Here is a 21,238-nt window from a genome sequence, read left to right on the forward strand (position 1 = left end):
TTTCCGGAAATGATCGGCTATCTCTGGGACACCCTCTACAGTCCAGTCCCGCGGGGGTACGTGTGGCTCTTTCCGGAAGCATTCAGACGTCCCCAGGCTCCGCCTTGGCCTCGCTTCGTCCTCGCGGCCCGAATACGTTCGGCTATTTCCGCCGGGGGCGGGCCCGGCCGTTCGGAACGGCGGCGGCGGCGGCGGCCGCAGTGGAGCCACCGGTCGGGCTCGGCTCGGCGTGACGGCGGTGGTGGTGGTGGTGGCCACGACCAGGTAGGTTCCTGCCGACCCGCGGGACTGGGGGTGCACGCAAATGCGGGGCGCCTATGCAGAGTGTGGGACCTGGCGGGGGGAGGAGGAGGCCACAGAGAGCTAGAGGCCTCAGTCTCTACCTAGCAGCCGTGCAGACGCCCTGCAAGGTGGGATCGGAATGGGGGACCTCCAGGCAGAAATAAGGAGCTGGAACCGTGCGGCCCGGAATGGAGGGAGGCCCTGCTGGGAGTTGGGTGTCTAGCAGAAATGAGGGGTGCCCAGGCATTGTGTGGGCATAGTGGGGTGCTAGGGTCAGGGGTCATCTGCACTTCCGGTCCCTGGACTGGGCTGCGGGGTCCACGCAGGCCCAAGTGCACGTCTGAACACGCGTGAGCGCGCAGGCCCTGCGTCCAGCCGCCGAGCCCCCGACCAGGCCTGGCTCCGCCACCCCGCCTCTTGGATTGGGGAGTGCTCCGTCCCCAGCTTGAACACCCGGCATGTGCAAACGTGTCCAGGCGGTTTCCTGGACATCTCCTCTCTGGACCTCAGTTTCCCCACCTGTAGAATGTGGAGCCTCTGCTACCTGCTCGGACACCTCCTGAGTCTCCCCGTGGTGTTTCTGGGGGCAGTAAAGCCCCGACCTCAGCCTGGCACTCAAGGCCCTGTGTGGTCAGCTGCTTTCTTAGAGCTGCCCTGAACTCTTGGCAAGTAACTTCCTGCTGTCAAGCCTTTGCATGTGGCCAGTGCACCCTCCTGTCTTTAGTGAGAACCTGCCCTCTACAAAAGCACCCCCCCAACCCCCACCCCAACATCTTCGGAGGACTGAACGTGCAGAGCTGAGACTGGAAATGTGTGTGTGCTGGGCTATGCCTCCCTGAGACTGGGGGCTTTTGGGGGGTGGTCATCACCCTGCAAACAGCAGCCTCCCCCTTGGCAGCTGCACTGCCCTCCTGCCATCCACCCATCACCCTGGGGCTAAGGTCCCCTCGACCTCCTACCAACCCCTTCATGTTCTGAGCAGCTACTGTGGGCCCCCATGCTGAGTCTACCAGGACCCCTGCTCACCCCTCCCCTGCAGAGATCAGAGATCCTTTTGCTTGGACTCACCTCTAGGCTTTTGCCTGTATAGGGGGGTTCTTCCTGGACCTCCTTTCCTACTCCTCTGTGCCCCTGCTGCCTCCTCCTGTGCTCAGCTGGCCCAACTCCTCCTCACGACTCACCCTGAGTATCCGCTATTGCCCTATTTGTTCTGGATGTAACTATCTAGCTGCTGCCTCCTCTCCCATCCTGGGCCTTGAAGTTAAGCAGATCTGCGTTTTTGAGTCCCAGCTTCCTGGCCCGAGAAAGACATCACTGCCCTAAACCTCAGTTTCCCCATCTCTAACAGACCTTGTTTACCACGTGAACATGCAGTATGCCTGGGGCAGGTACCCCAAGAGAGGGCTGTTAGTATACCCACTTTACAGCTGGGGAAACAGACCCAGAGAGGGGCAGACACTGGCCCTAGGTGACCCAGTGAGTCAAGGGATTTCAACCTGGCATCTGTCTCTAAGTTGGGAGTGGGAGAAATCCCACCTGGCTTATGCTGCCCTGCCATCTCCTCCTAGGTCAGCGTCCCCTGCCGAGCATGGTGACAGCCTGTGCCCTCGGCCCCCTCGTCTGGCGCAGCCGGAAGAGCCGCCAGTCTCGGGCGCTGATGGCCCCCTACATAAGGGAGTGAGTGGCCTGGCCTTACCCGGCCCTACGGATTGAGGGGAGACACAGCAACTGAGTGACCAGAGACCACGCTGCTGACCCCCTCCCACCAGTTGACGAATGGTGGATGGAGCAATGAGTGACCCTTTTCAGGGTTGTAGAATAATGGCAGGAAGCAAGGCGTGAGCGTTCCCTGCAACTTCCTGGTGGAAATAGGGGTCTAAGTGCCTCAAGCCAACCCCGTGGACCCTCCCAGCCCCCATCCCAGCTGATGGGGCCACTGGGGCCCTGAGCAGCTGCCTGACCTTCCATAACCACCCCCACCCCCCTCAAGCTCACCATGGCTGGTGCTGAGGGCTTCCAGTACCGTGCACTGTACCCATTCCGCCGGGAGCGGCCAGAAGACCTGGAGCTGCTGCCAGGTGACGTGCTGGTGGTAAGCCGGGCAGCCCTGCAGGTGCTGGGTGTGGCTGAGGGCAACGAGCGCTGCCCGCAGAACGTGGGCTGGATGCCTGGCCTCAATGAACGCACAAGGCAGCGTGGCGACTTTCCGGGCACCTACGTTGAGTTCCTGGGGCCTGTGGCCCTGGTCCGGCCTGGCCCTCGTCCCCGTGGCTCTCGCCCACTGCCTGCCAGGCCCCGAGAGGGGCCCCCCGAGCCAGGTAAGCCGCATACAGTGTTCCTGTGGAGGGTGGGCATGGCCCCCTCAGACCTTCAGTTTCCTCTTCTTTCTAGTGAGGCAGTGGTGCCTCTTCCAGGGGAGGAGGAATAAGGACATTTGGTCACTTGACAAGTGTCAACTGTACTGGCTGTCAAGTGCTGGACGCAGTTCACAGTACTGGGAACATGGGATGGATACAGGCCTGACCCTGCCCTCATGGGCCTTCTGCTTCAAAAGTGACAAGAATGTAATTAGGTGACAACAAAGGCTGTGCAGAAGGAGTTGGGGGTGAAGGACCCCAGGTAGTAGGCCCACCAGGGTAGAGGCTGTCGGGTGGGAATGTAATGGGTTCAGGGAACAGCTGGTGGGCAGGGTGGAGCGAGGAAGGGTAAGCCTACAGAGGCCACACTTTGGAACATCATGGGATTAATTTTGAAGACAATGGGTAGTGTTTGGTAGGATTCAGAGGCTCAATTTAGCTTCATTCTGTGGTTTGCAGACAGGGTCTCTTGAGGCAACCCCTTTATTACCCTGATTTTACCCAGTTTCCAAAATGAAGGGAGCCGTGAAGTTCAGAAATGGTGGGACGCTCAGTCGAGGCCATGCAGCATGGTTCTGTGGAAGGACCCCACACCCTCCCCAAAGACCTTCAGCCATTCCGTCTTCCGAGGGGTGTGTTGGGAGTCAAGACTCCAGGGCACCGAGCATACTTTGAAATTGCTGTATGCTGGGGAGGGGGCATTTGTTCTAGCCAGGGAAACAGAGGCTCGGGTTGTGGGGAAGAAGCTGATAAGTGCTGAGTGCTGGGCGTGGTCTTCAACCTCGCAGCAGCCCAGTGAGGCCCTTGTACAGACAAGGAAACCAAGGTGCAAGGGGGTCAGACCACTCATTCAGGACCACCCAGTGAAGGCCAAGGCCGTGGGAGGCACCAGGGCTCCGACCAATGACCTGCCTGGTTTTGTGCCAGAGAAACACTAATGCCCACAGAGCCCCCCAGCATGGGATGGAATGGGGGAGGCACCAAGGCAGTGTGGTGCTGGCTTGGGCCTTGCAGCATCTGGTGTCTCTAGGGCCTGGGCCTGCCTGCGTCCTGCCTTAGCCTGGAGGAGCAGGAGGCAGCCCCATCTGGGCTCCCCGCCAAAATCTGCTTCTCTCCCTGGTAACAGCCGCCTCCCTCTGCCTGGCCTGGGTCCAGTCTTCACACAACATCCTCACTCAGGGCGGCAGCCCCACCCTCCAAATCTTCAGGACTGGGTGGCATCAGCCAGGGGCCAACACTCTCCAGGCCTCAGTTTCTTCATCTGGAAATGTAGAGGATTAGTCCCTTGGTGCCTTCAGGCCCTGCACCTCCGGGATTCTTGGACTACCAGGGACCATGCTGTAGCTGCCTGCATTTCCTCCATTACACCCTACACAGGGTGCTGAGTACAGCACCCCAGTGTTGCCTGGGCCTCTTCCTGGCTGTCCACCCATGGGGAGGTTGCTCTCTCTATGAGCCTCAGTTCCTGATCCATAAAATAGTGTGACACCTGTTCTGATACAACCTCCCTCCCCGTTTCACAAACTGGTCACAGACAAGTTTCAGAGTCAAGTTTCAGAACCGTGGCTGCCCTACCTCCTCTCCTCTTGTTCTTTCTTTTTTTTTCCTCTCATTTTCAGTGCAATTGGGCCTTTCTCCAGCTTGAGGCACCACCTGGCCCATCACTCAGGGAGGCCCGGCAGGCCCCAGCTTGCTCCTGCTGTGTGCCAGGGCGTCCAGTCGAGGGCCAGAGCCGCATCAAATGTTGACAATGCAGGCAGAGCTTCTGAACACAAAAGGCCTGGTGGAGGGGGCAAACTCAGGGCCTGCATAGGCTGGGCCACGGAGGCCCCGGCACCTCGGGGGAAGGGTTTCAGCATTTTAAAAAGGGGGAAGATAACTTTTTTAAAGTAAAATGACTTAGAAAGTGGAGGAAGTTCCTCGGAGTGAGGTGTTCTGACCTGGACAGGGATATTTTCCTTTTATTCTTTCTCAACCACTTTGTTGTTTCCACTAAGAAGAAAAAGATGATACCAGTTTCTCTTTTGAGGAAACTGAGGCACAGAGAAGACAGGCGCTGTGCCTGAGGTTGCACAGCCAGCAGTGGCAGAGGCTGAAACCTACTGCATGAGTTTCCTGGGGCTGTTGTAACAAACTCCCATAAACCAGGTGGTTTCAAACCATAGGAGTTTATTCTCTCACAGTTCTGGAGGCCAGAGGTCCAAGATCAAGTATCAGCAGGGCTGCACTCCCTCTGGAGGGTCTAGGGGAGGATCCTTTCTGCCTCTTCCCGCTTCTGGTGGCTCCAGGCATCCTAGGCTTGTGTCCACATCACCCAATCTGTATCTCTTTTGTTTCGTGGTTTCTCTTCTTATAAAGACACCAGTCACTGCACTTAGGGCCTTAAATCCAAGATCTCAACTTGAAATCCTTCCCTTAATTATATCTGTGAAGACCCTATTTCCAAATAAGGCCACAGTCACAGGTACCAGGGATTAGGATGTAGACATCGTTTTCCAGGGATACTAATCAACCCACCACACCTGATCTCTGAAGTTGTATGACTGATATCTTAACTCACAAAATTGTTTCCTACTAATTTGGCCTTCCCAGTCCCACCTGCAGGGCTTCTGGCTTCCCCAGGGTGGTGGTTCAGATGCCAGGCCCTTGCCTGAGCTGGACCCTTGCCTGAGATGCAGCAGGCCAAGAGAGGGGCTGGGGTCCTTCCAGGGACCCTACCAACATGTTGTCCCCTCCTGCCAGGCCTCACACTCCCCGACCTGCCTGATCAGTTCTCCCCGCCCGATGTGGCTCCCCCGCTCCTGGTGAAGCTTGTAGAAGCCATTGAGCGGACAGGTGAGCCTTAGCCTGGCTGCAACCCCTGGATTCTGCTTGTTTACCTCTGGTGATGGGCAAGTCATCCCCGCACAGGGCTGCTGGGCTCACTTTTCATGGGAGGAAGCTGAGCCCAGATACTCTGGGCCTCCGTGTTGAAGTGGGGAAGGACTAACTCCCAGGGGAAGATGGGACTGTAAACACCAGACCCACCATTGCATGTGCTGTCGTCTCCCTCCCCTCCCCCTGCTCTTATCTCTGGTAGGTTGAGTAGCCACCCCAGGCCCCATATGGGGTCAGGGCAGCATTTGACAGTTGGCCCACCCTTTCCCTTCCCCCCACCCTAGGGCTAGACAGCGAATCCCTCTACAGGCCTGAGCTGCCCACCCAGCGCACAGGTGAGGGGGAGCTTCCATGGGCAGGGGTAGGGCGGGTGACCCGGGCAGTCCCAGCGACGCTGCCCCCTTGCATGCGCAGACTGGTCCCTGAGTGATGTGGAGCAGTGGGATGCGGCAGCCCTGGCGGATGGCATCAAGGGCTTCCTACTGGCTCTTCCCGCGCCTCTCGTGACGCCGGAGGCCGCGGCCGAGGCTCGCCGGACCCTGCAGGGTGAGCCCGGTGTGGAACCTGAGATGGGAAGGGAGCCGGGGCACACGGTTGCCGGCTCACCCTGCCTGGCCTTCTGTCCTCAGAGGCCGTGGGGCCTGTGGGACCGGCGCTGGAGCCCCCGATACTGCCTCTGCACCGCGCGCTCACACTGCGCTTCCTGCTGCAGCACCTGGGCCGGATGGCCCGGCGCGCCCCAGCCCCAAACCTCGCAGTGCGAGCCCTGGGCACTGCCTTCGGGCCGCTGCTGCTGCTACGCGCTCCGCCGCCTTCGCCGCCACCGCCAGGGGGCGTACCCGACGGGTGAGCAGCCGTATAATACTTGAGGGAGCGGGGCTTTATAGATGGAGGAAAGGCCAGAGGCTTGAGGGGGGTAGGTAGCAAGCTAAAGTTGCTGTGATGAGGGTGACTAGGAAGGATAACGGAGTGAACCTGGGCTCCAGGAAGGCCCCATCCCAGCAGGGCTTGGGGCCTACACCAGAGGGGAGGCAGGCACGTGGTTGGTGCCTGCACCTTCGCTTCTGCTCCCCCCACCCCCAGGTGCTGTACTCTTGTTCCGTTCTTGTATGAGCGTTTATTGAGCGCTTACAGCACGTACATAGCAGCAGTCCTGCTTGCGTCATTTGCCCTTCATCCCAGCTTTCACGTGTACCCCCCAGGTGTGCAAACACATGCAGGACCATGTGCACACCTGGGTGCAGACAGCCCTACCCAGCGCTTACTGCACTCTCCTCCTCCAGGACTGAGCCGTCCCCCGATTTCCCAGCTCTGTTGGTGGAGAAGTTGCTTCAGGAGCTCCTGGAGGAACAGGAGGTCGCGCCCCCAGGTGACCACCCCCCACCATTGTATTATCCTCTCGTTGGATGGCCATCAGTGCTGGCTCAGGGCCCCACCAGCATCAGCAGGCTGAGTTGCATTGGGAGCTGACCAAAGTAAAGAGTTGGCGCTCAATGTTTGTTTGTTTTCCTGTCCCCCAGCTCTGCCTCCTAAACCACCCAAGGCAAAGCCGGCTCCTACAGGGCTGGCCAATGAGGGGAGCCTGGCCTCCCTGCAGGATGCTGAGTGGTACTGGGGTGACATCTCCAGGTAGGGTTGTGGGGTAGGACCACATGGTGGGTAGGGCTTGAAGGGCAGAGTCTTGGGCAGCCCTAATTCTGGGTGTCCCTACAGGGAGGAGGTGAATGAGAAACTCCGGGACACACCTGATGGCACCTTCCTTGTTCGAGATGCCTCCAGCAAGATCCAGGGGGAGTACACACTGACCCTCAGGTAGGGGCCTATCCCTTGTAGGATGACAGTTGTGAGAAGTGGGAGGAGGACGCATGCAGTGTCAGGGCCAGGAGACCTGGGGGTCAGACTGGGGGTCCCACTGGGTGCTGACACCCTCTCTTATCCACCCCTAGGAAAGGCGGCAACAATAAGTTGATCAAGGTCTTCCACCGTGATGGGCACTATGGCTTCTCAGAGCCACTCACTTTCTGCTCTGTCGTGGACCTCATCACCCACTACCGCCATGAGTCACTGGCCCAGTATAATGCCAAACTGGACACGCGGCTCCTGTACCCCGTGTCCAAGTACCAGCAGGTCCGGGGCCTGGGCAGGAGCTGGGGAGGGTGGCCCTGGGCCTCAGTTTCCCAGATGGCTTTGCTGATTATACTGGGTGTCCTCAGGACCAGGTCGTCAAGGAGGACAGTGTGGAGGCGGTGGGTGCCCAGCTCAAAGTCTACCACCAGCAATACCAGGAGAAGAGCCGCGAATATGACCAACTCTACGAGGAGTACACACGTACCTCTCAGGTACCTCGGGCCTGCACACACAGGGAGGTCAAGGCACAGAGGGGCAGTGGCAAGGCCACAGGGACAGACAGTCACTTCCAGATCACAGAGCAGGCACTTGTAGCACCGGGGACTGCCCTAAAAACAGAAATAAATGTACACGGTTTAAAAACAAAAACAGATGAGAAGGTACCAACCAGCCTCCTAGGAACAGCCAGGCCAGGACTTGGGAGGTGTCTTGGTTAAGCCTATGAGTCTCTCAGGACCTGAGTTTCCCCATCTGTAAACTGGAACCATGGGTCTTAATTCCTTCTCCATCCCCTTCAACCTGGAGGTTATTCACAATGATGACAATAACCTGATGAGGGGCGAAACAGATAGTCAGGAGGTCGTGGTAAAGAACAGCATCTTCTAAAATAGGGAAGAGGAGTTTTTATCACGCTGGGCCTGTGTTAATAAACTCCTTTTGCAAGTTGAGACGCAACTTACTCAAATCGAATGTCTGTCACAGGCTAGGAATGTCTCAGTCTCCCCTGTGGTCCCCGAGGGATTTCTTTCTTGTCCCCTTTTTACCGATGTGTCAGCTGAGACTCTGGACAAGATGCCTGTCTGGGATCAGTTAGGAACATCATGACCTTGGATATGACTTAGGCCCCCTGAGCCTCAATTTCCCTGTTAATAGTTCTGACTTTGTAGCAGGCTATTGGCAGGTTTTGTGAGATGATATCTGGGAAGTGCTCAGCACAGCATCTACCTCGAGAAGGAGCCCCATGAACTGTAGCAACCCTTAACTCTCATCAAGGCTAACAAGTCCAGGTATTTGTAAGGTGCCCAAAGGTGATTATAAAGGAGGAGTAGGTTTGGGGAGTGGGGGGTTGAAGGTTGAAGAGGAGTTTGTTTGGTGCAGCAGGAGCTAGAGGAATGACATGCCTGGTAAATGGAACAGCTTGAGCGAAGTGTGTGTATTGGAATTAGGATCTGCCTTCACCCTCATGAGGGACTTGGCGGGGAGTCCCAGGAGGTGCTGAGATTCACCCCCTCCTCCAGGAACTGCAGATGAAGCGCACTGCAATCGAGGCCTTCAATGAAACCATCAAGATCTTCGAAGAACAGGGTCAGACTCAAGAGAAGTGCAGCAAGGAATATCTAGAGCGCTTCCGGCGTGAGGGCAATGAGAAAGAGATGCAGAGGTGAGTCTGACGCCTCTGCTCTGCCCTACCCCAACCTGTCTGGTGCAGTGTAAGCAGAGAAAGAAAGGAAATAAGGGGGGACAGTCAGGGGTTCCAGCAGGAGGGAGGATCAGTTAAAACGGACTTGGAAGGATTAATAGGCGTTCACCAGAAAGAGAAATCATGGAAACAGCATGTGCAAAGGCTTAGAGGCTGGCGAGCCATCCAAGGCCCCTGAGCCACTTTTCCCCCAGGATCCTCCTGAACTCAGAGCGGCTCAAGTCTCGCATCGCTGAGATCCATGAGAGCCGCACAAAGCTGGAGCAGGAGCTGCGGGCACAGGCCTTGGACAACAGGGAGATTGACAAGCGCATGAACAGCCTGAAGCCAGACCTCATGCAGCTGCGCAAGATCCGAGACCAGTACCTGGTGTAAGTGCCCTGCACCCACCTACAGCCCCATCATGAAGCCCTCAGCAAGGGCTCCCCTCCCTCCCAGACCTTAAATGCTAATGTGCACCTACTGTTTGCCAGGTACTGTGCTGAGCAACCGTGCACATATTAGCTCATTTTGTCCTCTCCAAGTCCTTTATAAAGTTTCCCCTTTCCAGCTGGAAAAACTGAGAAGCAGAACAGATAGCTGCCCTGTTGCGAAGGCCAGCAGCTCTGCGGTGCAGCCCCTAGGACTGAGCCTCTGGTGGTGATAAGACCCCACTAGGGTAGGACGTTCTGAGGGCTCAGTAAGTGTTAACAGAAACAATAAATAGGCAGTTTCCTGGCAGAGCCTGCCAGGCGGTGCCCTGGCCGCCCCCCTCCTCCCCCCACAACTGCCCTTGGCCAAGTCAAGGCTGACCCCTTGTGGCAACCGGCAGTATCACACCCAAATCTACCCTCCTAGGTCAGCCCTTTCCTCCAGCCAGGCTGGACTGGCCCCCTGTGGGTTGTCTTGCCTTTGCTGCACAACCCACCTTTCCTCTTTCTCCCAGGTGGCTCACCCAGAAAGGCGCCCGGCAGAAGAAAATCAATGAGTGGTTGGGGATCAAAAATGAGACTGAGGAGTGAGTGACTACCTGGAGTGGGGTAGGGAGGGCTTCCCAGAAGAAGGGCTGTTTTGGGTGGGATTTGAAGAATGAATTGGAGTTCATCAAGGAGGGAGTGTTGTCCAGGTGGCACGGGGGCCTCAGAGGCTGGCGGGTAAGTGACCAGGTCTTCTTCCTGCCTCCCCCATAGCCAGTATGCACTGATGGAAGATGAGGACGACCTACCCCACCATGAGGAACGCACCTGGTACGTGGGCAAGATCAACCGCACACAGGCTGAGGAAATGCTGAGTGGCAAGCGGGATGGCACCTTCCTCATCCGTGAGAGCAGCCAGCGGGGCTGCTATGCCTGCTCTGTGGTGTGAGTGCCTTGGGGGGAGGGGGGGCCACGCGTTCCTTTCAAGATCTCTTATTGAGCACCTACTATGTGCTAGGCCTTGGGAAGACAGCTGGGAGGAAGAACTCCGTGGTTGCCACAGAGAGAAGGGATTATTTGGGATGGGGGAGGAAGGTGGGACAGTGTCCTGGCTGGAAATGGCGGGTCTGGACTAGGTCAGGGTCTGGGAATTGAGGGAGCAGCTGGGAGAACCCGTGGGGGCCCACCTGACCACCCATTTGCCCACACCGCAGGGTGGACGGCGACACTAAGCACTGTGTCATCTACCGCACGGCCACCGGCTTGGGCTTTGCGGAGCCCTACAACCTGTATGGGTCCCTGAAGGAGCTGGTGCTGCACTACCAACACACCTCCCTGGTGCAGCACAACGACGCGCTCACTGTCACGCTGGCCCACCCCGTTCGTGCCCCTGGCCCTGGGCCCCCGCCTGCCGCCCACTGACCAGAACAGAGCAGAGCTGCCTGGGCCCCGGCCACTACGCCCATGGGCTCCATCTTTCTGTCTGTCTCTATCTCTTTCAGGTTCTGTCTATCTCTCTTCTTTGTGAATCTCTTTCTGTCTCAGTCTCTTTTTCTCTCTATTTCTTTGCAACTCTTTCTTTCCATTCTCTCCCCTCTCTGTTTGCTTGTCTCTGTCTCTTGCTTTCTCTGAATCTCTGTTACTCTGTCTCTTTCTATCCCCGTCTGTCTGTCCTGTCTCTCTTGGCCTCTGTCCCTCTAAGTCTCTGTTTTGGGGGGCCTGCCTCCTCCACCTTATGCCTCCTTCCGCCACAGGCATTGCCCACCCCACAGCTCTGGCTGCCCCCGCAGGTCTCCGGGGTCCCCAAAGCCCCGCCTGCCTGCACCTGCCATGTTTACGGAGGCCCCTGGGCTGCTCAGCCCCAGCCTGGGCCCCCTGATTTTTAAGCCATAGACCTGGGGTTGGGGCAGGAAGGAACTTCACTGGACTGCTTCCAGGAGCTTTGGCCTTGACATTAGGGGCCGGGCAGGACCCGCCCCACAGACCCCAACTTCCCCTTGAAATCTTGAAGTGAAACTTGTTACTGGATATCCCCACGATGGGGCTGCTACGAAGAAACTACCCCAGAAAAGAAGATTATTAAAAATAACCTCAAAAACTGGCCCCAACCAGCTCCCGCCGGCCTCCTGGGAATCGAGGCTGCCGGTACTGCTGGGGTAGGTGTGATGCACCGCTGCCCACAGCACCTCCGCTCAATACAGTTTCAAGGCTTCTCCTCGATCATGTTGGGTTTTGTTTCCTTCACTGTAAAGCTCATTTTCTCTCCTCCTTTGGGATGAGAGCCCCGGTTTTCTATGCTGCCACGGACACGACACCCTCCTGCCTGCCCGGCTAGGCTGGAAGGCAGGTTTTGTATGGTACGTTGATACTGATGTGAATATAAAACATTGAACTCGGTGGATGCTTCTGTTGTCAATGGGGCTTCTCTATGGCCACTGTGCTGGGGGCCTTGACATTCATGGGGTCACACAGAGATGGGCTTGATTTTAACTCAGGAGGCCAGTGAGGGTGACAGCCCCTGTTCCCCAGTTTAGTTGCTCATGTCCAGAGAAGTTGAGGAACCTGAGAGGCTCAAAGCCTGAGCTCTGTCCCACAACCTTACCAGCTCGAGGGACCCCACCCAGCCCAGCTCCTAACCACCACCACCACCCCCCAACCTGACTCCCTGGGATTGAGTCCCAGCACGCAAGCCACCAGCCATGCCCTCTGATGTGCAACTTCCTCATTGCCAGGTGGGGTCAATAGTCATAACTTCTCCCATGCCACCCAGAGGGGTCCTCCCTGTTCTTGATGTTCTTAGGGCCAGCCCCGCTCGGCTGACTCCTCTGACCCTTTCAACCTATCCCTGACACTCAGGCTGCCAGGTCCCAGGGAACACTGAGCTGGGTCTTCAGTGTCTTTGACCTAGACTCCTATTCACCATCCCCCACCCCTAAGGTCCCTGTCCCTTGGCCCTCTCCACACCCAAGCTGGGAGCCTTCTGCCCTTGCATCCCCAACCCATATAGCACCTGTCAGGGCCCAACATTCATGAGGTAGCCAGGGCACCAAACTGGTTCTCCTACTGGGCTCTCCAAGGAACAGGAACTGCCTGCCTGACCTCAGAGCCCCTCAGCCTTCCCTTCCCAGGCAGTGTCCCTGTCCTGTTCCCAGTCAGGAGGTACCCCATAACTGCAACCTAGATGCTCTCTCCTCTGCGGTCCTCACCCACTGCACAGGCACTCACAGAATAAAGGTGACCTCAGTCCCCTGACCCCAGCTGTTTGAACCTACGGGCAAAAGGTCACAGCCCAGGAGGCCTCTAGCCTGCACTCCACCACTAGCTGGGTTTCCTTGGGAAAGTCACCTCCCCTTTCTGATCCTCAGTTTCCTCTTACCAAGTGGGGTCAATAGTTGCTACCTAGGCCCCCAACTGAATATCTCTGAGGATCCTATGATCAAATGGGTGGGTTATGTGTATGAATCCATCTGGAATTGTAGCAATTATATTTATTGCTATTTCTTTCATCCTGCCCAGCACAGGGAGAGCACATAACTAGCTCCCAAAGCTTTGTTGCTTTGTTTTGCAGAAGCTTCAGGAAGGAAATAGATTTTGCGAAAGGTCCAAAGGGATGGTATGGGGGCTCATCCAGCCCTGTGGACTTCAGGGAAAGCTGGGCTCCCTACCTGCTGTTGAGTGTGGATGCTCAGGTTGGGGCTTCCTGAAACAGGACAGCATGGGCTGTGGTGCTGGACTCGGCTGTATTCTGGGCCACGTGTGGCCATGTCCTCCTGTGGGATCCAATCCTGTGTCCCGCCTGGCATTTGAGGTCCTGCAAAGTGTGGTGGTCTTGGTGATTCCCCCAATACCCCCAGCCTCCAAGCTTCATCCAGGCTATTCTGTCTGCTGGCACTGCTGTCTTGTGTCAGCCCCACCCGGGTTCACAGTGCCGCTGCACCACATCCACCCCCAGCCTGGGGCAATTCATCCTCTGCCTCTGAGCCCTCCATGGTGACTTCATTCCCCAAACCTTGCTCTGCTCCCATTTTACAGACTGGGAAACTGAAACTCCATCACTTGAGGTGCCCAAGTCCTGGAGCCAACCGGGTCTGGCTGCCTCTGCTGGTTTAGGTCGGTCCTACAGGCCACCCCCAAACCCACCCCCCATCCCATGGACATAGTACAGGCTTTTGGTAATTACTGCTCCAACCCCTGGATTCTGTCCCCTCAAGGGAGCACGCTGGGGGCCAGGATGCACCCCTTCCCAGCCTAGAACTGGGAGGCGGGGGGGGGGGGGAGAAGATACACCAGCTTTCCTCTCCCTACCACAGCCAGGGGTTGGGGGCCAAGGGAAGTGAGCGCCCCTCCCGCGCTGGCTTCTGCTTTCTGCACCAGCTGTGGCCAAGCCTGAGTCAACACCGCGGGACCGAGCGTCTGGGCTAGGGAGCCGGACAGGGGGCAGGGACGAGGGGCAGGCGAGCTGGGTTAGGAGTGACGTCCCGGGCCAGGCTAAGGGGACCAGGCCGGGCTGTGCAGCCCATACCCACATCCAGGCAGAGGATCGCCCCCTGTTAGTGCATGGGATTCCCAGGCTAGAGACGGGGACTAGATCACCCTGGCCACCCCAAAGGGTTCGTGGCGCGAGACCCTTTTTGTCTCCTTTGGTCTCTGTGTCTCCGTCTCTGAAGTACCTGCCTCTCGTCCTCTCCAGCCTCACATGACTGGGCGGGGCTGATTGCGAGAAAGAGTTGTGTGTTTGGAAGGGTACCTTTGAGCGGCCCGACGGCCGCGTGATTGCTGGCCCAGTACCTGGTGGTGAGGGCGGAGGCGGGTTGGAAAGAGAGACCCAGGGAGAGAAGTGCCAACACCCAGAGACGCTAGCCAGACCCTAAGGGCGTGAGCCAGGGAGGCGGGTCCAGCCTGGGGGCAGGGCCACCGCGCTGTTAAAGGCCGCTTCCTCCCCGCTGCGCTGCTCCAGCTGTCGCGCCGGTGCCCGCGCCGTGATGACTTCGTCTCCACTCCTGCCGTTCCTGCCGGTGCTGCTGCTGCTGCTACTCCAGATCCCTGCGGCCGCACACGCGTCCCCGCTGGATACACCCCGCGAGGGGACAGCCCCCTGCAAGGTATGACCCGCGACGAGGCTGACGGGTCGGCTGGGACCAGCGCCGGCCGGGTCGGCAGGCCGCTCGTCCTCTTTCCCAGACCTGGCCGAGGCTGCCCAGGGTCTGAAGGGGACGCGCCCCGTTGGTGCTAGAAACTCGCCAATTTAACCCCGGGCACTGTGGCCACACTCTCGGATTCCTTTCGCTTTCCTATCTCAGACTGAGACGCTCGGGTATTCCCACCACGTCCCCACCTGCCCCGCCCGAGAGTGCATTTAGACCAACTGTGTACATCTGGGGTGGGAATCGGGGTCTCCTCTTGGAGGTCAGGGGAAGACCAGACAAGTCGGCCCCTGGCACCGCCCCCATTAGGGTGCACTTTGGCCATGGAAGAGCTTGAGTGTTTCTTTGCGGAGCAAGCACATGCCCCAGAGGCTGAAAGACTTGCTCACAGACCTGGGTGCCTGACACCCCTCAGCTGAAGCCGGAAGTCAGCACTTATTAGGTGCCACCTCCGCAGTGGGCTTGGGTGGGGTTCACGTGGGTCTGTTGAGAGGAAGAGGAGTCAGCACCGGTGTAATGCCAAGGCTCTGGGCATGAAGTGGCAACCAGTGAGCATTCATTAGCCTCCTGTGGTATGCACCTTCCAAGAATGCAGGATTGAGGTCAAGGACCTGAAAGGTGCTTGCCCTGAGTCCTTACAACATACGGTTCCCCTGGGCCAGAGGTTTCACCTTACCTGGAGGATAGCAAGAGCTGTGTATAAATTAAGTGCCTACTGTTTGCAAGTCTCACATCTGTTTTGCCAAAAAACAGATTTAGGGATGCAGTAAATCCTCAGTCAGGAGTGTGGGACAGAGCACCTACTATTTGTGGCTACATTTCTACAAGAGAACCAGGCAGCGCTGACCTCACTTCACACCCCTTCCTCCTGTGCAGGTCGGTGACCTGTGTCCAAAGGTGCCCCTCGGGAAGTCCAACGCACCACTTGTCAATGTGAGCCTCTACTATGAGTCGCTGTGCCCTGGTTGCCGGGGTTTCCTTGTTCGAGAGCTCTTCCCGACATGGCTGATGGTCTTTGAGATCCTCAATGTCACACTGGTGCCCTATGGAAATGCCAAGGTATGCGGGCACCTGGGAAACTGAGGAATGTGGCCAGGGTTTGGGGGTACCTAGCAGGCTGCCTAGCATTCACTCCATTGCCTTGCAGGAACAGAATGTCAGTGGCAAGTGGGAGTTCACGTGCCAGCACGGGGAGGAGGAGTGCAAATTTAACAAGGTGGAGGTAAGTGGCCCTCGTGGGGGAATGGGGAGGCTGCGGATGGTAATGAAGGTGAAATCCAGGCTCAAAGGGGATTGGAACCAGCTTCGTCCCCTGCCCATGTGCCTCCACTTAATCATGACTTCATTCACTGCTTCATTAGTGGATGCCTGTGATTATTTCCAAAGTGGTCTTGGGGTGCTCTGGGTCCCCCTCATGCCCTTGCCTGCCCATCCCCACCCCCAGGCCTGCCTGTTGGACCAACTGGAGAAGAATGCGGCCTTCCTGACCATTGTCTGCTTAGAGGAATTGGATGACATGGAGGACAATCTGAAGCCAGTGAGTGACACCTCTCACTTGGGCCGGGTTGGGGGACCCTGGCCTTCCCTGCACCCAGACAGACCCAGGTTCAAGTCCTGCCCCTGACTGCCACTCTCTGTATAGCCCCAGGAAAACGCTCTTCCCCTCAAAGGCTCAATCTCTGAATTAAGGAAAGGAAGACCTAGGGAGGGTGTGTGTAAATTAGGGAGGGCTTTCTCTAGGAGGAGCCAATGAACTGGGCTCGGATGAACAGGGATATTCAGGGACACAGATGATGATCCTCCTCTGGGGTCTGGAGATGACAGGGCAGGCCTGCCTACCTCCTTGGAGAATTAGGAAAACTTCCAAAAGAGTGACTCATCTGCCCTGACTGTTTAATCATTCATCAAACATTCAGGCCACAGGAGGCCTCACTCTGAGACACCCTCAGCCCTGCAGAGCCATAGTAGGTCTGGAGAAGTGCAGAGAAGGGAGCCCTCAGGAGATGCTGAGGAAGCTGGAGGATTGGCATCCCTGGTGGAGCGAACAGCACAAATGGAAGCTCTGAGGAAAGCGTAGGGATCAGGAGCTGGTCATAGGAGAGGTGGGTCAGCTTGAGTTCCTGCCTCAGGGGCCTCCGCTCAGGTATATAGGAAGCACCTGCTGCATCGCTGTGGCCCCCAACTGTCCCCTGCTGCCAGTGAGGCATCAGAAAGTTCACTTGGGGGGCCAGTGGGGGACTATTGGGGAGATAACAGGGAGGAAGCTGAGGCTTACTGGCCCCCCTCTGCCCTCAGTGCCTGCAGCTCTATGCCCCCAAAGTGTCCCCTGACACCATCATGGACTGCGCAATGGGGGACCGTGGCATGCAGCTCTTGCACATGAATGCCCAGCTTACGGATGCTCTGCAGCCACCCCATGAGTATGTGCCTTGGGTCGTCGTCAATGGGGTAAGAACCCTTCTAGCCCTCAGCTCAGCCCCTGGACAGAGACCTGGGTGATGGATGTGCCTACCAATCTGGGAGGCAGAAGGCACTGGCCAGACTTGGGGCCATTTGCAGCCCCTTCTAGGCCAGGCAGGGGTTGGTCAGGGCAGGTGGCACTTGTGACCTCCTGTCTTGCTTTGTGCAGAAACCCTTGGAAGATATGACCCAGCTCCTAACCCTCGTGTGCCAGTTGTACGAGGTAAGCTGGACGGGCAACAGAGATATTCAGCGGGTGGGGTAGGGCCTCCTTTCAGGACCCCAACTCATGGCTGTCTCCTCCAGGGTAAAAAGCCAGATGTCTGCCCACTCATGGCCAGCTCCCACAGGGAAGTCTGCCTCAAGTGACAGCCATTGCCCTTGGAAGGAGCTGATGGAGGAAGATCGAGCCTCCACCTGCCCCCCGTTTTTCTGATCCCAGCTCAGCAGCTATGGTTTATCGTCTGAATAACTTACACATTCTGTGAAGCCCCATTAACATTTTGCCCCAAGATCAAGAATCTTGCCCTACTGACAATGGTGCTATGTTGAAACTAGTTTAATAAACCCTTCTGGATGTTGTGACATCTCTTCATTTCCCCCATTCCCCTAGTCTCTGGCAACCGCCATTCCTCTGTTTCTGAGTTTGACTATTTTAGATTCCACATATAAGTGACATCATACAGTATTTGTCCTTCTCTGTCTGATTTATTTCACTCAGCATAGTGTTCTCCAGGTTCCTCCATGTTGTCACAAATAGCAGGATTTCCTTCCTTTTTTATGGCTGAATAATATTTACCTTGTCCTTTTTGTTAAAAAGAATCTCAAAGAAAGACCTTCCTTGGCAGGCCTCATTGAGTTTGCCCTGATAATTTAAACAGGCACAGCAGGCTTTCAGTTTTCTTTGCTGGAAGTTTCTGAAGGGAATCTCCGGTTTCACTTTGAAAAGCTTCTATCAACAGAAACAAACTCATAGATACAGAGAACAAATTGATAGTTGCCAGATGGGAGGTGGATTGCAGGGGCTGGATGAAAAAAGTGAAGGGATTAAGAAGCACAAATTGGCAGTTATAAAATAGTCACGGGGATGTAAAGTGCAGCACAGGGAATACAGTCAATAATACTGTAATAACTGTATGGTGCCAGGTGGGAACTAGACTTGTCGGGATCACTTCATAAATTATAAAAATGTCTAACCACTGTGCTGTATATCTGAAACTAATATAAAATATTATCGAATGTCAACTGTAATTGAAAAAATTTTAATTAAATAAATAAAAATTTAAAAAGAAAAGCCTCTATCACTGGCTACCTTGAAGTGAGAAACTCTACCAAGTTTCACCTACAGTAGCTATGCCTCTGAGCAAATTGCTCTCTTCTTGCTATCCCCAAAATATTGTAAGGGTCTGGTGGGCCAGGACTGACTTGTAAGACTACCTGCAAGCTCGATATGAGCCAGTTTTCCTGTGAGGTGCTCTGTAAACACTGGCTCCCAAAAGTGAAACTTGGTTTCTTGAACATGGTTGTTGACAAAGTTTACCTGACTCTGTTCCATGAATCATAATTTGACTTTTCCCCCTTTTTAACCATGTTGGAGGTTTTCCATCAAGATGCAGTAAAATCTAAAGTCTGGAATACCAGGCTGAGGTACTTGACAGTAATAGGAAGTGCTAAAGGATAATTTTCCCCAAAAAAAGGTAAAGTCATGACTCATACAGATGTAAAAATGAACATGTGTTAAAAATTGTTGGGCCGGCCGAGTGGCGCATTGGTTAAGAGCTGGCTTGGGACGCCAGCTCTGAGCAGCAGGGCCTCGGTTTGGATCCCACATGAGGGCCTGTGAGGCTGCACCCTCTAAAGCTAAGATGGTGAACAACAGCTCGACCTGAAGCTGGGCTGCCATTCATCACCAGCAACGTCATAGGCTGCAGCCCCTGCTGCATGGGGCTGCCATAATCAACTGTGAGTGGCCAGCAGCCGGCATGAGCTGCCAAGAGCAGCCGTGAGCGGCGTCCAGAGGCTGGCGACCGGTCTGCCTCACCCGGGAAGAGCGCAATGATAATACCAACATGGGCCAGTGAAGCGACATCCTATACAACTAAAGAACAAAAGGACAGCAACTTGTCTGTTCCCCTTCCCTGATTCCCCAACGCTGTTCCCCTCCCCCAATTCCCCAATAAAATCTTTAAAAAAAAATTACTGTTAACTCATTAATGAGAACTGGTCAGGTGTTACCATTTCAAAGGGGATCCAAAAAACAGACAAATCAGGAATATTAAAATGAATGTGTTAAGTCAGGCAAAGAAATATAATCGCAGGGGAGTCTCCACCTGGCAGAATTTATTTGCATGTATACAGACAAAAGTTATTTTTTGCTGTTATCAGTTATAACTACAGAGTTTATAAAAGGTTCCCACAGGATCAGAATTATAAAACCCTGAAGAGTGCCCAGTAATACAGGGCAAATTTTTTGTGTGTGTGTGAAGTGCCATATAATAAATAGTTTCATTTTTGCAGGCCACAGTTTTTGTTGCAACTACTCATTGTAGTGAGAGTAAACAATACAGAAACAAATGGACATGGCCATGCTCCGATAAAGCTTTATTTAAGGACACAGAAGCTTGAATTTCATAGAATTTTCACATCCCCCAGATTATTTTGGTTTTTCTTGACCAATGAAAAAATGGAAGAAACACGCTTAGCTCGTGGGCCTCACAAAAACAGGCAGTGACAGGATTTGGCTCACGGGCTGTAGTTGCTGACACCCTGTTCCTGTAGGTAATGCATAGGTTTCCACTGAAATTCATATTTTCCCCTACAGGAACACAGGAACTAATATGGGAACATAATTATTTGTGCAGTAGCAGAGTTTCTGTGAAATAAGTTAATGCATATTATGTGCCAAGAACAGTGCCTATCATCATCATCATCATCATCATTATTATTATTATTATTATTATTCTGAAACTGAGGTCAGATGCCCAGCTAAAGTCAGGACCAAGGTCTGGACCCTGCTCTGACTGGGCTGTGCACAGGGGAACTGTAGCCCCGCCTCCACTCCTGTGAGTTTTTGTGGGATTACACTTCCACCCTGGTAGCTGTCATGGTCACAGGTCGGATTCCTCTCAGGAATTCCGCAAAATCTGGAAATCTGGAGGTCTATTTGTACAATAGTTGGTGTTCACGTAGGGTAGTCACGCAGCTGACACCTTCAGCTGGGGAAACAACCTTGAGCCACACCACCTGCCAATAAGCAACAACGAGTGGACAGAACCATAATCGCAGGAGAGATATGTGGGCCCAGGGAAATTTTCTAAAGTTGTGCATGCACATTAGTTAACAGAGCTATCCTATAGTTAACTTTTCCTCATTATCATAGTAAAAAACGCTCTCTTAAGCAGAGATTTAAGATACTAATGAGACTTGCGAGGCACTAAGTAGCATGTAAGTACACTGCGCAGGCGCAGTGTAGGACCCACCTTAACATACTTTAGGGAGGGAAAGGGAAGGGGTGGCTTCTAATCCCAAGAGCCTATAAAACAGCTGTACCTGTAAACCTGAGGGAGCCACATCCATTCTCTTTCGGAGTGTGTTCTCTTGGTGCATCAGATAGCTTTCGCTTTAATAAGCCTTGCTTCGCTCACTCTCTTGATTTCTATCCTGAGCGGGGCAAGGGCCCCTGCACCAATTAACATTCCTGGCTACCTCAGATGGGACTCCTTTTCCAGACTTTTCTGTGCTAAATATCTCACTCTTTGGACTCAGTGAGTCATTTTACCCCGGCTTCTTTGAACTTGATTTCTCCTCCTTTAATTCTTTTTTTAAAAGATTTTATTGGGGAATTGGGGGAGGGGAACAGACAAGTTGCTGTCCTTTTGTTCTTCAGTCTATTTGTGGAGGACGTTGCTTCACTAGCCCATGTTGGTATTATCATTGCGCTCTTCCCGGGTGAGGCAGATCAGTGGCCGGCCTCTGGACAGCCGCTCACGGCAGCTCTTGGCAGCTCGCACTGGCTGCTGGCCACACACAGTAGCTTATGGCAGCCCACTGCAGCAGGGGCTGCAGCCTACGCAGTCGCTGGTGACTCACAGCAGCCCAGCTCCAGGTTGAGCTGTTGTTCACCATCTTAGCTGTAGAGGGCAGTGTCACTGGCCCTCATGTGGGATCCGAACCGGG

The 21,238-nt window shown here is 55.1% G+C and overlaps 2 protein-coding genes and 1 long non-coding RNA gene across 3 annotated transcripts; 2 read left to right on the forward strand and 1 right to left on the reverse strand.

Annotated features, from left to right (window-relative positions):
* Window positions 1-233: 233 nt before the first annotated feature.
* PIK3R2 (phosphoinositide-3-kinase regulatory subunit 2) lies at window positions 234-11,855 on the forward strand. The gene is made up of 16 exons (XM_019642031.1): window positions 234-264; window positions 1,851-2,600; window positions 5,382-5,474; window positions 5,801-5,851; window positions 5,931-6,062; window positions 6,146-6,362; window positions 6,800-6,885; window positions 7,037-7,145; window positions 7,230-7,328; window positions 7,463-7,643; window positions 7,730-7,855; window positions 8,882-9,024; window positions 9,258-9,434; window positions 9,989-10,060; window positions 10,233-10,403; window positions 10,673-11,855. Exons 2-16 carry the CDS (start codon window positions 2,279-2,281, stop codon window positions 10,878-10,880), a joined length of 2,187 nt encoding a protein of 728 aa, XP_019497576.1. The 5' UTR covers window positions 234-264; window positions 1,851-2,278; the 3' UTR covers window positions 10,881-11,855.
* LOC109382487 (uncharacterized) lies at window positions 7,902-14,279 on the reverse strand. Its single transcript, XR_002123937.1, has 3 exons — window positions 14,206-14,279; window positions 13,124-13,269; window positions 7,902-7,972 (listed from the first exon to the last, which is right to left on the reverse strand). It is a non-coding gene; the product is annotated as an uncharacterized LOC109382487 (long non-coding RNA).
* Window positions 14,280-14,343: 64 nt separating this feature from the next.
* On the forward strand, window positions 14,344-17,644 carry IFI30 (IFI30 lysosomal thiol reductase). Its single transcript, XM_019642032.1, has 7 exons — window positions 14,344-14,560; window positions 15,479-15,661; window positions 15,750-15,824; window positions 16,047-16,139; window positions 16,898-17,050; window positions 17,232-17,285; window positions 17,369-17,644. The coding sequence occupies exons 1-7, from the start codon at window positions 14,441-14,443 to the stop codon at window positions 17,429-17,431; spliced, it is 741 nt and encodes a 246-aa protein (XP_019497577.1). The 5' UTR covers window positions 14,344-14,440; the 3' UTR covers window positions 17,432-17,644.
* Window positions 17,645-21,238: the final 3,594 nt, after the last annotated feature.

This window comes from Hipposideros armiger, unplaced genomic scaffold (assembly GCF_001890085.2).
Source record: "Hipposideros armiger isolate ML-2016 unplaced genomic scaffold, ASM189008v1 scaffold_64, whole genome shotgun sequence".
Taxonomy (NCBI): Eukaryota; Metazoa; Chordata; class Mammalia; order Chiroptera; family Hipposideridae; genus Hipposideros; species Hipposideros armiger.

Coding starts and splice junctions, on each gene's coding strand:
- PIK3R2 (XM_019642031.1), top strand. CDS start 2,279: ATGGCTGGTGCTGAGGGCTTCCAGTACCGTGCACTGTACCCATTCCGC. Junction 5,475..5,800: donor AGAAGCCATTGAGCGGACAG/GTGAGCCTTAGC, acceptor CCCCCACCCTAG/GGCTAGACAGCGAATCCCTC. Junction 10,061..10,232: donor ATCAAAAATGAGACTGAGGA/GTGAGTGACTAC, acceptor CCTCCCCCATAG/CCAGTATGCACTGATGGAAG.
- IFI30 (XM_019642032.1), top strand. CDS start 14,441: ATGACTTCGTCTCCACTCCTGCCGTTCCTGCCGGTGCTGCTGCTGCTG. Junction 15,662..15,749: donor TGCCCTATGGAAATGCCAAG/GTATGCGGGCAC, acceptor ATTGCCTTGCAG/GAACAGAATGTCAGTGGCAA. Junction 17,051..17,231: donor CTTGGGTCGTCGTCAATGGG/GTAAGAACCCTT, acceptor TGCTTTGTGCAG/AAACCCTTGGAAGATATGAC.